The 15,015-nt window shown below is 35.5% G+C and overlaps 3 protein-coding genes across 5 annotated transcripts; 1 reads left to right on the top strand and 2 right to left on the bottom strand.

The window, feature by feature from the left end:
* Nucleotides 1-1,187: 1,187 nt before the first annotated feature.
* Nucleotides 1,188-4,140, bottom strand: LOC105781907 (PHD finger protein MALE MEIOCYTE DEATH 1). The gene is made up of 3 exons (XM_012606434.2): nt 3,849-4,140; nt 3,054-3,297; nt 1,188-2,971 (listed from the first exon to the last, which is right to left on the bottom strand). The coding sequence occupies exons 1-3, from the start codon at nt 4,138-4,140 to the stop codon at nt 1,408-1,410; spliced, it is 2,100 nt and encodes a 699-aa protein (XP_012461888.1). The 3' UTR covers nt 1,188-1,407.
* Nucleotides 4,141-5,713: 1,573 nt separating this feature from the next.
* On the bottom strand, nt 5,714-6,679 carry LOC105784111 (urease accessory protein F). Its single transcript, XM_012609905.2, has one exon. The coding sequence runs from the start codon at nt 6,677-6,679 to the stop codon at nt 5,828-5,830; it is 852 nt and encodes a 283-aa protein (XP_012465359.1). The 3' UTR covers nt 5,714-5,827.
* LOC105784109 (chaperone protein dnaJ 10) lies at nt 6,549-11,165 on the top strand. 3 transcript variants are annotated; one of them, XM_012609903.2, is made up of 11 exons: nt 6,549-6,687; nt 7,078-7,243; nt 7,747-7,806; nt 7,926-8,008; nt 8,347-8,500; nt 9,050-9,179; nt 9,565-9,723; nt 9,839-10,017; nt 10,206-10,286; nt 10,444-10,593; nt 10,958-11,165. In XM_012609903.2, the coding sequence occupies exons 2-11, from the start codon at nt 7,157-7,159 to the stop codon at nt 11,036-11,038; spliced, it is 1,164 nt and encodes a 387-aa protein (XP_012465357.1). In that variant the 5' UTR covers nt 6,549-6,687; nt 7,078-7,156; the 3' UTR covers nt 11,039-11,165. The 3 variants fall into 3 exon arrangements, with proteins under 3 accessions (XP_012465357.1, XP_052482305.1, XP_012465356.1); XM_052626345.1 differs by lacking the exon at nt 6,549-6,687 and adding an exon at nt 6,707-6,859; XM_012609902.2 differs by lacking the exon at nt 6,549-6,687 and having other exon boundaries at nt 6,896-7,243.
* Nucleotides 11,166-15,015: the final 3,850 nt, after the last annotated feature.

Genomic DNA, 15,015 nt, shown 5'->3' with positions numbered 1-15,015 from the left:
ATTCAACATATTCGTCTAACCACTAGGGTGGTGTATACTTTACAGGACAGTCCGCCAAACCACCGAGCTCGCCTAACACAGACTTCATCCGAAGGCGCATCCATAGGTTTCTTATACTTAGCTAGATTTAATACCATACTAATTCAAAACTTACTCTACATACTTTATTTCTATAAACAACGCTCAAACACTATGGTTTCGTCAAGCGAGATGTTACAGACAACATGACAATTCAAATTTAGCATGTTAATCTTTTTACGAGCTTTCTTTAAGGTAAAACAAAGGGTCATATTTTGAATAGTTTAGAGTTTCATATGGGTATCTAAAACAAATTTCAAGATTTTCTTTAATGACATGCAACCATATAATATCTAAAATTACCGATTAAAAGTCGATTGAGTCTAAATTTGGTTGGCATCGTTGTTGTACCAACAACTTAAGAACGTGGGTTAATATTCTCCTAGGAAATATCATACAACCGATTCATTTGAGTTAAGAGGGGAAAAATAATGTAAGTTAAAAATATTCAGATGGAAAGAAGTCAAACCCTGTTAACTTGAATGAAACTTGTTTTAATAGTTTAATATTGTTGTATTTTTAGTATTCTGATTAATAAAAACTTTTATATATATCTGTTTCCACAAAACATCGTGTGCAGTTCCATTATTTTGTTTCGAGAAGAAGGTATGAATAAAACTGAAGAAGCATTCATAAATGGAGAAACTGTTTATTATGAAAATGATTGATTCATCTGCACAACTCAATGATTTGCAGAAAAAGCCTATGTAAATGCTTTTCGCTTATATTAAAAAGACTGAACCTGTACCTGCAGGGGAGCTGTTCGGCATAGAAGTTGACTCTTTATTTTGATAGGGATTGATCCTTGTGTTGAACGATCTTTTGGATATAATAATGTTTATGGATGATATGGCCATAAGAGACCAATATCTATAGCCAGATAGAAACAAAGAATGAAGGGCAAAAAGGTGGAGGCTTGCACAATACAATTTGCTATAAAGAATCTTCAGAAGTCAAAAGAATTGAATTCGTTACATGAGTTTTACTTATCTCTACCGCCCAACCGAAAGGGAAAATGAACAGTAGCAGTTTCCCATGGCTCATGAGATGGTACAACAAGCTGTTGCCCAAGACTTCTGCCGGTTTATTCTTGTTTCAGTTGTTGAAAAGCATTTGAACGCCCTGTCTAGTGTAACCAACAAGCAGATTAGTATCTTTGACGATGATGAATCAATCAAAACTGTTCAACTCTGCGCTATTCCTATCTATGCTAGTGTATGACAAGGTGAAACTTCATAAGATGCCACCCTGATGAATCACCATGTTATGGTGATCACTCACAACAAGCTGCTCAGAAAGATCATTTAGTCCTTGGCTAACACTCCATGATCATTGTAGTAGCCCAATGCAGTTGTCATACTCGTAGTCCATCCCATACATAGTGGCCGAGTCCAATAGCAGATCATCAGAACACTGAAATTCTAGGGGAGAGTTGGTCATAGGTGGTCCAAAAGAAGTGCAGCACCCTGGGCACACAAACAATGGTGGCACAGCCTCAGAGTCCTCTATGCCACAGCAGCGTGTGTGCTGCCACACCTCACAAATGTCACATGCTATCATCCTCTCCCCATCATCATCTCGAGCCCCACATTCACATCTGACAATCCAATTGTCCGCACCGCCTTCATGCTTCAGATTACTGTCCAAATCTATTCCACTCCCTCTGACCAGAATTTCTGCACCTGACTCAAGTGCTCCAAACAGTACATCCCTATCTTCCATTTCACCTAGGTTGTCGACCTCTGTCACCACAAACTTATCCATAATACAATAAGTATCCCTCAATGCTTTTTCAGCAGCTTGTTTTAGGTCAAAAACTGTGGCATGTAATGGAACCATGACAAGTTCACCAGCAGGTGATGTCTCAGTTGCCATGTTCTCTGCATCAAACAAACCAGGCATGACTTGGCAAAAGAATCTCAACAACTGGTCATCTTCATCTCTAAATGGCCGATCCTTCACGAAGTGTTTGCTATCTAGAACTGCCTGGGTGGCAAGTTCCAGCAATTCTGATTCTGGATAGTTCAGTAGTGTGTTATTATACAAATACACCACATCATTATAAACATCAGTTCCAGGGACAGGAGCAGGAGCAGGCAAAAGATCTGGTAGAGGTTTTTGATGTATTTCCTCTGTTGCTTCTAACAACTTAAGGTCCTTAACTGGATCTACGTCGTCAATTGTGTATTCTAAAACCCGAGCTGAGTTAATTCCACGACGCACAATGTGACATCCAACGATTACATTGTTCATTGATTTCAATACGTAATCCAGCAAACCCGTATCACCGATATGCATCCGAGCTGCATCTCTTAGATCCTGCCTTGTCATCCCACCATGACCGACCTCAGATTTATGTTGCTTCAAAGCATCTACAATCACCTCTGCTGCAAATTCTAGCCTTTTTGCAGGCCATCGGCTATCCATATGAGCTATGACACTAGTAAACCTCTTGCATCTCAAATATTTTTCCTTCGAATTGTCCTTCTTATGGAACGATATTCTGATGGAATTTTTCTGTACAGAAGCTGAAGGAGCAGCAGTAGCTGCTACTAATTTCTTCTGCAATGCGCTACGAGATTTGATAGTGAGCATAAACTTGAAAAGATCTCGGATTGTGACCAACTGGCTCTCACTAAGATCTCTATAATGCTGAACCATGCACTTGATTTGTCTGCTTTGCTCCCTGTCACTGAAGTCTTGAATGATTTTGTCAAGTTTCTGGGAGCTGAGTATTTCAATTGCTCTATCATAATTTTCCTCTGAAACACCATAGCTTCCACGGCAGAACTTGTAACCCCAACGACCAAACCATGTATGTCCATATGCGACTCCATGAAGCAAACGTAGATCCATACCATGCTTCTTCGATGCATCCTCCACTGAGATTTTCCTGAAAAGCATGAAATGGTCATGAAGTAGCATTCTTAAATGTTTACTAGGCTAATTTGAAGCTAACACTTTTGAAGTTTTACCGAGCTTTAAGAATTTCACAAATACGATCCCAGAGATCCATGATTTCTCTGCCATAGAGATACTTAGAACCACCTTCAATTCCGTTGATGCAGAGTAGATGACCAAATCCATTACAGTGAATCAACCCATGTAAGAGATGGGAATGGATGTTTAATACATTATCCTCTAAAGGCTTATTCCAGTCTCGATCATTTGGTATTACCACATGATACTTCCTCTTGGAAACTAAATGGTTGCCCCAACCTTAAAGAAAACGAACAGCAGGAACAATAAATATCAGTTCCTTACTAGAAGAGCACGGCATTGGCCTCAAACTAAGAATAATTTAATCAAATTAGAGACACAGATGACGGGAAAATTTTGCAGACACTAGGAAATTCCAAAAGCAAAATCGAAACGATGGTGGGGTTGATTGGCATAAAGTTGGTTTCTCATGCTAACTACACTTGAATAATCAGAAAAGGTGAGGAATCAAGAGATTTATCTTTTCATGCATTGATCTATCAAAAGCAAATAACAAGTTATAAAACTCACCTTTTGCTGTCATGGAAAAGATTTTAGAAAAGCTAGTCTTTTTCTATTTTATCTAGCAGTTCCATTCTTGGTTAAAACTTCTTGTTTACTACAAGTTTCAAGCTATCTTTAGATAAACAAAATTGCAAACTATCCAACTGAAAGATAAACAAGAAATCGAAAATTCAATAAGTAAAAACCCAAAAACCTGAATCATATAAAGAAACAAGAAAACCCCATTTAGGGAAGAAACGTTAAAAACCTGAAAGAAAGGGGCAAACCTGTACACCTGCAGTGATCACAGAAAGGGTTTAAAGAGTGGTTAACACCTTCTTCAATGGTGTAAAGAGGGACGACGCAGCTCTTGTCACGAACAAGAAGGGTGCACCAAAGGGGCATTCCTTTGACACAGTAATCTTCGGGCTCAGCACATTGTTTAAGGAAAATACGGATGTTATCCCGGAAAGGACCGGTGGGGTTTATTGGGCAACCAGGTTCTGCAAATGAATGTAACCCAAATAACTTTGGCCTTCTCTTTCTTTTCCTGCACGTCTCTAGGATTGGGATCGACATTGTTGAATGAAGCAATGCCTTTGGGGGGTCTTTCGTTTCTCCTCCTCCTCCTTCTGTAGAGTATGAGAAAGCTGAAGAAATCTTCTACTTGTACTTTTATGGGGTTTGCCAGTAACTGACTGAAGTTTGCAGTCAGTTCGTTAAGACTCGGGACTTTCCCCGCTCAAATTTTGAGTCGACTTCGTTGAGAAATGAAAACAAAAGAAGCCCATTTGTCTTGTAAATTGGACTATACTGTTCAAGGTCTATCTAACAACTCAGAACCCAATAAAGAAAACCCTTTTCCCCCAAATATTTTGCCTTTAAAAATAAAATATATATTTTAATTATTTATATTAAAGATTAATTATATATATATATGTGTCTGTGTGTGTGTGTATGACAACGCTTTTTTAGTATTGCTCTCCCTGGTGATGGAACTTCTTGGTACCCCACCAAAGGAACCCGCTATACCTGCCTGAAGTAAGTTTTAATTGTTTTCTTTTGCTTTAGAATCAATCTAATTGTAAATCCATATTCCATTCCATATAGGGCTGCTCAATGTGGACAAACAACTTGCATCTCCCACTACACTGCAGGTTGTGCTTGCGTACCATGGAATTGTCAAATATTATTATCAGGATGAAGATCAACATAAGTGAAACAGGACGTCAAATTTTAAGACGAATAATGGTGTTCTAATGATTGTATCAGATGAGATAGGGGGTATTGGGGGGCAGCTGTTTCGGAAATTTGAAGATATAACTCTAGAACCGAATGTGCATCCACTTGTGCAAGTTATTGCATTGTTCTTAACCCATTTTGCTCCCAAATGTTTGCAAATCCATGTGAGAGCTCTATGCTGCATGTATTCTCCATGCATCCAAGACAGTTTAGGCAAATATTAGTTGTATATATTGCTGCTGATATAGCAGAGACAGAGTTGAGCTTGCGTGGCTATAATAAGTGCTTTGAGAATGACAAATCATCATCTAACTTGTTGCAAGAAGACCATTATGAAGGTTGATTCCTGTTTTGTAGGGGTATTTTATCACTCAATGAGCATGCATTTAGTACCAAACTGCTGATTTATTTTATTTATTTGTGGAAAGGCAGTAGAAGTTTGATGTATCAAACTAGTCATCATGCACCACTCCAATAGAAAGATATATCCCATGCAACTGAGGCAGAAAGCAAGCTGATACAGTGTGTTATTCAATTCTCAAGCGCCTAAAGGGCTACAATTTTGATGCTAAAAGCAGGTTCCGATGATGTTTTATAATCACTTCGAGCCATGATGATGGGCCATCTTTCTTTGACTTTTATGTAAGGAAGTATAATTACCTTTCTTTGGGGCCTCCCACAACCTACAGCTAATGGGTATGGATTATGGGGGATAATCTGTACAATTTTTATTTCTCCATCAGTTCAAATGGAAAAGAATTAAGAAGATCCTAATAACTTTCAACATTGACAATGGTGGACTGATGTGTAAGCATTAGTTTCATTCAGGGTCAATATCAGGCAAATTATTTGTGATGTTCTGTTTCTTATGTAGAGTTGACTCATCTTTTTTTTTCACAGAATTGTACACTGGCCACAAAAATTCCAGGGATTCAATTAACAATATGCTGTAATCATTTTCCTGTATCAAAATAACACTCAATTTCATGGAGAAATTCAAAAGTTTACACCCAAAGGTACAAGGTTAAGAACAGAACAACCTAGAAAACAAGTAGGTATGGCAACCTTGAATGGTATCAAGTAGAGGAGCCGTTTGGCAAGCATCCTCAACCGAACGGTCCATCCATTTCTTGACCATAGATTCAGCAACATAAGCAACCCGATGCTGCAATACCGCAGCACCCAAAGGTCCAACTAAATTCAACCTTGTAGCAGCTGAAATCACATCTCTCATAGTCATAAAAATATAAGCTCTTTGACTGGTTCCACTGTCCATCCCTAGAAGTCCACAGATCATCCCAAAGACAGGAGCATGGTGGAACGACACAACGCCAGAACCAATACAAACATCTCTCATAGATTTAAGTGATGGAAGTTCCGTGAAAACAGAGGCAGCCACTCGCATGAGAGAAGACCCTTGTGAAACTGATGCCTTTCGACCCACTTCATTGCTTAAAGTTGCATCCAAGATTCTGTCAAGTTTCTGCCAGTTGTCTAAAGTAGGGTTCATAGTTGCGGAGTAAACAAAAGGGAGGAGTAAACTCCCAGTATTCTCTAACAAATGAATGACAAAAGTTTGGAGATCATCAGGGCCTGAGACTAAACGTGCCTGAATTGCTGCCTCAAGACCAAAGGAATGAGCAAACCCACCTGTAGGAAGAATCGAATCCAGGAGTTGCCATTGGCTCCACTGTAAACTAGGGTCTATATTTATTTCTCTCTTCCTTCTTTTCTCTGTTTCAACCAAATCTTGCTCCATTACAAAACACACCAATAATCCCCCTTCCAGGGAATCAATCTTCTGGGATTTCTTTTTTTTTTTTTTTTTGGAGAAAAGGGCATGTATGGTGAAGATTGGTGAGGCTGGCAATGGCATGTCATTTGGTAATTTAGTTTATTTTTTCTCTGCAATGCTCTTCATTGACCCAAATGAGTAAACAAGGCCCGTGCCTTTCCGCAAGATAGGCATCACATGTCATTATTTTTGGTTTGGGATGGTCCAGCAAAGATCAAACCCGAGCCCACTAACAGCTCTGATTACTTAAAAAGCAATCCAGTAAGCATTTTTCATATGATAAGCATCACTACACTGACAGTTAAAATACTGCTTTGCTCCCGCTAAAAGCAGTTTTTAGTATTTGTTTATTACTGTGAAGAACTGGAAAGGCAAGATAAGCTCGTGGCCATCAAGAACTTTGCCCACCTCTTTCATTCACATTCCCACCCCCTTTTTCCTTTCTTCTTTCTTATTCTTTTTCCTCTTCTCTTTAACAGTTATATCCCAAGCTTTGCAACTCTGTCCTCCAAGAAGCTGGGGGCGTTGAACTCACCATTGAGACTAAGATCAAGAAAAATGGTGAAGGAAACTGAGTACTATGATGTTCTAGGTGTTAGTCCATCAGCTTCCGAAGAAGAGATTAGAAAAGCTTATTACCTTAAGGTTTGGACTTTTGAGATTTTTTTTTTCTTTTGTTGGTAATTGGTTTATATTTTTAATGGTTGAATAATTTATTTCTCTTGTATTTCTCAATTCTCACCAGAATAAGCTTTAGTTTCTATGGCATGATCAAATAGGAAATGTCATTTGTTTATACTTAATTATCTACTGTTGTGCTTTCTTATGTATTTATGGAATCTTGATCCTCTTTGATGATCATGCATATTCTGTTCTCTTTTTCTCCTTTCTTCATTTTCCTTTCGTCTTTTCAATATATTTTGAAGCTAGATTTTGATGGACTAATAGAACATGTGCCATATGGGAGAGGTAGAGATTGTTAAGGGAGGATTGAATGTTGAAAGGTGAATGAAATTTTGATTGTTAGATGATGACTGGACCAGAGAGGTTTAAGTAAACTGCTTCATGCCTTCTTAATATAAACACAAACTTTTCATTAACTATATAGTAGTCAAGAATTTTATAGATAGATGCTATGCTCGGTACAGGCAAGGCAAGTTCATCCCGACAAAAATCCCAATGACCCTCATGCTGCTGAGAGATTTCAGGTATGTATGCTAATTTTGTTGCTCATTTGGTTTCTTTTCCACATAAGTTATTTTATCCTACATGTCCAGCTAGTTAATGAAAGGGATAATTAATGCATTGACAATCTTCATTTTTCCAGGTACTAGGTGAAGCTTATCAAATTCTGAGTGATCCTGTTCAAAGAGATGCTTATGACAGAAATGGAAAATACAGCATAACTAGGTACGACATTCACATTCAGTGTTGATCATACACGTTTAGGATGACATGGTATGCAAATTGATAGTTGGTTTTAAGCTCCAGATGCTTAATTACAAAGCTCTTAGATAGCTTTATTTTGTATTCTTTTCTTAGAAAGCCAGTGTTATGTACTAATAAGATCAGTCAACCAATTGAATCCTGGACACCAGAAAATGCTTAATCTATGACTAAGTTTACTATTTTAACCATGTAACTATTTTAAGTTTTGCAATATTTTGTTGAGCATCCAAACAAATTCTATTCTTTCTAAAGAAAGTCCAAGTCTCCTAATTATCTCAGGACACCATTTTGGTTCTCAGGGACACCATGCTTGATCCAACAGCAGTCTTTGCTCTTCTCTTTGGAAGTGAATTATTTGAGGACTACATAGGACATGCTGCTGTTGCATCAATGGCTTCTTCAGAACTAGCCAATGAAACAGACAAACTTGAAAAACTGAACGATAAGTTAAAGGCAAGTGTGCTCCCATGTTAAACTAATGCCTGAACTTTTCATTCTGTAGAAGTGAAAGGTCAATTCTTATCATACATCAAATCAGATGAATGTGTGGCAACTGCAACATGAATTTTCATCCTTCGTGTCAAATAGTGGCAGCCCTAGTCTGTAATAATGGTAGTACTCAGCTATTAAATAATGGCCGTTTTTCTAAGTTAGGGACTTACCTGATATTCTTACAAGGAAAAGGTTGGATGAAATATTATAGAGAACTCCATTGGGACAAACTTTGGTTTCTTAAACTTCAACTTAACAATCAGAAATATTTACAGAGAGGGCTACTTTAAGATTCTGAAAAATAAGTTTCATGCCACAAAGAGAAAAATTGTATTGACTCAACTGCTTCCATACATCTGAACTGAGATTTTGTGAATCATGCTTGGTGGTTGACATGGCCAAAACTGATTAAACTCCTCAGTGTTATAGATAAGCAGGTTCTTTTTAGTTCTTAAAGCAAATTTTCTATAATTTATAAGAGCAGTTTTTTTTGTGCGACCTTGCATGCAGGCTGTTCAGAAAGAAAGAGAAGAAAAGTTAGCAAAATCATTAGGAGATTTTCTTAATCAATATGTCCGAGGTGATAAAGATGGATTCATGCAGCATGCAGAATCTGAAGCCAGACGGCTGTCTGATACTGGTAAATTGAGTTATCTAAGCATTTCTAGGGTTTTTTTTTCGTTTTCCTTTTCTAGTCGTACAGACATGTTCTGTTAATTAGAGGCTTTTTCTGTGCCAATCAGCTGTTAAACTACTTATTTGGGTCTGTCCTGAAGAATCTTAAATACTGTTATCTTTCTATGATAAGAATTTTGCAAAATATGCATCTTTAAATGGCAGTGGATGAAATTATACTCTGCTCTTAGCATCGTTTACAGAGGTAGCAATAAGTGTAGGCTGTAAGTCATGATCCTCTGGCAGTGTGGTTCAATGAATTTAAAACCAGCAGATTCTTGCACTAGCCTTTTGGTACTTCTCTGCAGTAAACTTTGATGCTAGTAACCCCTACTGGCTTGAATTTGCAGCTTTTGGGGTTGATATATTACACACCATTGGCTACATATACTCGAGACAGGCATCCCAAGAGCTTGGAAAGAAGGCAATTTATCTTGGTGTACCATTTTTGGCTGAATGGGTCCGGCACAAGGGACATTTCTGGAAGTCACAGATCACTGCAGCAAAAGGCAAGTTACAGTAAATCTATAAGCACCCTTTCCGAGTTTCCTCCTCCAACTCTTCAAAAGCAGTAGTTTCAGGAAGTTCTATCTGCCACTGATACAGTTAGAAATATAACTCCAGGTGCTTTTCAGTTACTGCAACTTCAAGAAGATATGCGCAAGCAATTTAAAATGGGTGGTAGTGGCGCTGAAAATGATGTTGAAGCACATTTACGCTTAAATAAAGAAACTCTGATGAGCTCTTTATGGAAATTGAATGTTGTGGATATTGAAGTAACTCTCGTACATGTGTGCCAAATGGTGAGTTTCTGTGTTCTTAGTGACTTTGATACTTGGTTTATATTATAGTAATTCATATAGCTGGATATCTTTGCTACCTGTAGTTTGTCTATTGAAATTATAGGCTAGGAAATGATTCTTGTTTCAATAGTAGTTTTAAAATTTACGGATTTTCTTATCATTCTGACGAATGATGATTGGTTTTGCAGGTGCTGCGGGAAAATAATGTCAAGAAGGAGGAACTCAAAGCTAGAGCTCTGGCTCTAAAAATTCTTGGGAAGACATTTCAGGTACAAAATTCATTGAATTGGCTACCTTGTAATTTGCTGCATTCTTTAGCTTTACATACTAAGAATGCATAACAGGAAAGTCTTCGTATATTCTATCACGTGTAATCATTTGGAAGAAATCAAAAGGGATTTACGCTTTGGAACATTATTTAACCAGGAACAAGAAGCTCGAAACGGTGGAACATCAAGGAGGAAAAATGTTGCTGAAATGGATGATGATGATGATGATGATGGAAGCAGTTCTGACAGCAGCAGTGAAGAGGAGTCGCCAGGAGCACTTTCGTATCGAACTCCTTTTCTCACTCAGGCATGTTAGAAATCCTTCAGGCCTAACATACGTAAAACGCATATGAGATTTTGTCAAAATGTGACGCAGATGCATGATAATAGCACACGATATAATACACAGACACACACACGCGCACACACATATATATGCATGCATGAATATAGCATATGAGCTGCTGCTATTGGCATGGTTCTTAAGGGGTGAGTATCCTAGAACTGACAAACAAAAATCTATCAAATGCTATTGAAACATTACTGTCATTGATTGTTTGGAGCTCAGAATTGTTCACTTTACTGATTACTCCGAAATTGAAGATCAAAATTTTTTGTGTGTTATCAAATGCAGTATGATATTTACGAGTTGTTGTGAATTGTTGTGATAGGGCATTGGGAGACTGTTCAGATGCCTCTGCAACCCAGCCTTTGATGTGGATGATGATGAAATTGTGTTCAAAAGCAAATGATTGCATGAGAGATGTAAATTAGCATTATTGGACATTGGCAGGCACTACCATTTGCTTACCCCAAAAAAGATGTCTTAGTAACCAGACTCATTTTGTTGCAATACTAATAAAACCCTTGTTGATGACTGATGACTGTCAAACTTTTTGGTTTATTTTCATGATCCAAAGGATCAATACACTTAGCGGACAACTTCACTACATTTTTCTTTTTCTAAAACTACTAATGATGCCTGTCATCTGAATGCAATCATGATAACGATTTTAGGATGGCAGTTTTGGTTAAATAAAAAAACCAGATGGCAGACTAAATCAGTACATGATTATCCCACCAGAAAGAATGATTTCAGTTTTGGATTTTACCATCACAAATTATCACAGTTATTATTTTCGATTTAAAAATTAAGAAAAAAAACAGTAATTATTTGAATAATAATACTTTAGTATTTAATCATATATATTTAATATAATAAGACACATACCTTATATTTACATTTAACTTTTATTTTATTTAATAATACTAACTTATTATTATAATAAAAATTCTTAAAAATCCTTAATAAAATCAACTATAATTATCTTAATATAATTCTAATAAAATCTTAACACACTAAAGTCGTATTTTAATTAAAATCTCAATTATTAATAATAATAATAATAATAATAATAATAATAATAATAATAAACATGCACATCTTTTTTGTTCTTTTTTTAAAATTTATTTGAAATACTGATCTACAAGAGGATGGATATAGGTTATTGTAAAATTTAAAATTTTAACTAAAAAACTTAACCCCAAAGCATTTCAAGTAAACGCAATCAATTTTGCACACTCAAGCCAAGCAAACAAACCTCAAGGTAAAATTTCTTTTCTTTTGTTTGTACGTGTCTAAGTTTTTTATATATATAATTAAACAAATTTTGAGCAAGCATTTTTAAACAAATAATTTATTAAATTTTAATACGTAAATATAATTTTTAATACTATTTAAAGAAATAGTACAATCAACACCACACCTACAATTTTAATATTTTTAGAAACTAATATTTATAATAATAATTATTTTTGAGACGATTTCTAAAATTCTTTTAACGAGAAAAAAAGGTATTCAACCTTACTATCATAAGAGTTTCATTGGGTATGTAATTACCCTCATCAGAGAAGGTTGGTTCTTTTATTTAAAATAAAAAATTAAATCCACTTTAAACTGACAAAAAAAACTTTGAAACTTTTAAATTATTTTTAAAAATATGTAATGGTACAATCAACATCATATCTGTTATAAAATAAAATATAAAGAGTAAAGAACTAAGAGAGCATATTTTATTGATCAATCGAATATTTACAATGCTTCTACAAAGTTTATATTTATAGGTATAAGAAGTATAAATGAAGTAAAGATCTAATTTTAATGGCTATTAGAATTTAAAGTACACCAAAACTTATATTGATCTTTATGGACATCCACTTAATAAAATATTCATAACACTCCTCCTTGAATGTCCATTGATAGATAATGTGTCTCATTAAAACCTTACTAACATAAAAATCTTGTAGGGAAACCCTAATGGGACAAAACCTCGATTAAGAGAAAAAGAGTACAGCACATATTTACTCCCCCTCATGAAAACATTACATAATATCTCATATTCTATGTATTCAATCTTGAATACTAGCTTTTCAAATGACCATTTAAACGTATTTGTTAAGCATTTATATCAATATTCTTTTGAAAGTCATGAGTGAGGGAAAATTTTGAGAGCAATATATTTTGATCTCTTCAGAGTTTTAACAATAATCATAACAAACTTTAATCATGATCCCTTTATAAAAATACAAATAGGTATTTTGGATCATTTTATAATCCTCTTTCAACTACTATTGACTAAGTCAAATTTACCTCATATGTTTAATTATTTCAATTCATATAAATGAACAATTTCCGATAATTTCAATATGAATCATTAAACTTTATTGTAAACTTTACTATATAGTGATTCATAAAATGTTGTAACAACAACCATTAGACGCGAGATATTTTATGAATTGTTAGTTTAATAATATATCTCAAGGTTATTGCACCCATCATAAAAGAATTTTATATCATTTCATAATCAATGCTAGGGCTTAGCGAAAAACTTTATATTTTTATTCCGCTTTTGCAAAACTACTTCATTTGTACCCTCACTGGCTTTATACATTTAGGTATTTGGACTATTGGTCCAAAAACTCCACGAATTTAATTGTACTTGAGTTGTGTCTTTCTATTTTGAACAATCTATTCCGTATTTATATTTCTCAATAGAATTATTCAATATCCTTCTTTCATTTCATTATTTCAACAATAATATTGCATGCAAAACCATTGTCGATAACTTTTATTATCGGTTCGACATCTTCTCAAATTGACATAACTTATCGAGATCTCTTATTTTCACTATTTTAATCTTCAGTTTCAGGCACTTGAATCTCTTCTGAAGTTTTACTTATTAGTTATGTTTTGGGTCTCTTTTGGAGCACCCGCCTTCACTATATGACCATCTAGATTTATTATTTTCTTTTATGAGAATTTTCATATTTGGAACTTGTAATGAATTATCATTGTTGAACTTCTGGTTCAAATTATTGTCCCCCTAACTCATTACATGTTATTATTTCTCTCCCCCTAATGTGGGGAAAAACTATCAAATCAAAATAGTAATCACAAATCATGTCATAATTTAATATCCAAAATATTTAAAACATATTGTAATAAGGCCCAATCGGCCTGGGTCCAAACACAAAAAGAAAACAGTGCAAGCCCAATCAATTGGCCCAAACCCAATAATCAAACTGGCCTAAAACTAAAAAACAAAACAAAACCCTAGTTGCATGTTCAGCGCCGCAAGCCCTAGCAGTCTCCAGCGTCGCGCCTAACACCCAATCGCCGCACGACTCGGAGATCGGCTTCCCCACGCGTGTTTACACTCCACGAACTCCTGCAATCGTTGGACTCAAAGAGTCCGATTGAGATAAAATAGCAAAATAATTAGCAGATATCTTTTTTTTCTTTTCGATTTTGGGGGCTATATAAAACCATTGATTTTGTAGAAAAAGTTATATACAAAGGATACGCAAGAAATAGAAAAAAAGCACTAAGAATACAGATTGTCTTTCTTGTTTCAAGGTGAAATCGAGTTCTTTTTTTTTGTTTTTTTCTCTTTATTTCATTTGTTTTTTTAAAAAGAAATAATAAAAAGAAAGGGAAGAGGCTGCGTAGTCTTGCCGATGAAACCCAAAGTTTGCTTCGCCTTGAATGGCCAGGATCCAAACTGGCCGATTGGTTAAGGGCAACGGCAGCGCAGAAACGAAACCCTAACAGAGGGTATTTGATTTCTTTTTTATTTTATCTTTATTATTATTATTATTATTTTTTCCCCTCTCTTTCTGCTGTTTTTTTTTAACAAAAATTGTTTTAAATAACAAAAGTGAAAAGGCACCATTTTAGCCAGGTCCGACCCGCGCGGTGACCTGACCCGGAGAGGAGGATCCGCGCGTTTTGAAGTCAGAGGGGGAATTTGCGCGATCAGTCCTCCCTCTTTTGCGCCATGTTTTATTAAGCCAATTTTTGTTTTTTTTTAAATTTAGCCCAAATGTTTCTATTTCTGTTCATTTTAGCCAGTGTCAATGCGCAGCATTTTGGGAGAACGGATTATTGCTAAATTGGTCCCCCATGTCCTTCGCTTGTTGCATTTTCATCCCCATTTTACTTTTAATACCATTCGTACCCTCTAATTTTATACCAATTACAATATGATCCTTTTGTTTTTTTTAAATCCCTTCATCTTATTTTCTTATCATTATTTTACTATTGTTACTCATTCTTACTGTCTGTTTATACTTATATTATTATCATAATATATATATATGTATATTTACTTTATGCTTTTAATTTTAACACAAAACTTTCTTTTTATAAACATTTATATTTTTTTGCAAA

This window comes from Gossypium raimondii, chromosome 2 (genome assembly GCF_025698545.1).
Source record: "Gossypium raimondii isolate GPD5lz chromosome 2, ASM2569854v1, whole genome shotgun sequence".
Classification (NCBI taxonomy): domain Eukaryota; kingdom Viridiplantae; phylum Streptophyta; class Magnoliopsida; order Malvales; family Malvaceae; genus Gossypium; species Gossypium raimondii.
The sequence above is the reverse complement of the archived record's forward strand: the minus strand, read 5'-3'. Positions and strand labels throughout refer to the sequence as shown.

What these genes read in the sequence shown, in the direction of transcription:
- LOC105784109 (XM_012609903.2), top strand. Translation starts at nt 7,157, where the DNA reads ATGGTGAAGGAAACTGAGTACTATGATGTTCTAGGTGTTAGTCCATCA. An exon ending in GAAAAGCTTATTACCTTAAG is followed by an intron (nt 7,244 to 7,746) that starts GTTTGGACTTTT and finishes TGCTCGGTACAG; the next exon opens with GCAAGGCAAGTTCATCCCGA. An exon ending in GAACTCCTTTTCTCACTCAG is followed by an intron (nt 10,594 to 10,957) that starts GCATGTTAGAAA and finishes TTGTTGTGATAG; the next exon opens with GGCATTGGGAGACTGTTCAG.
- LOC105781907 (XM_012606434.2), bottom strand. Translation starts at nt 4,140, where the DNA reads ATGTCGATCCCAATCCTAGAGACGTGCAGGAAAAGAAAGAGAAGGCCA. An exon ending in TGATCACTGCAGGTGTACAG is followed by an intron (nt 3,298 to 3,848) that starts GTTTGCCCCTTT and finishes GTTTTCTTTAAG; the next exon opens with GTTGGGGCAACCATTTAGTT. An exon ending in TGTGAAATTCTTAAAGCTCG is followed by an intron (nt 2,972 to 3,053) that starts GTAAAACTTCAA and finishes CATGCTTTTCAG; the next exon opens with GAAAATCTCAGTGGAGGATG.
- LOC105784111 (XM_012609905.2), bottom strand. Translation starts at nt 6,679, where the DNA reads ATGCCATTGCCAGCCTCACCAATCTTCACCATACATGCCCTTTTCTCC.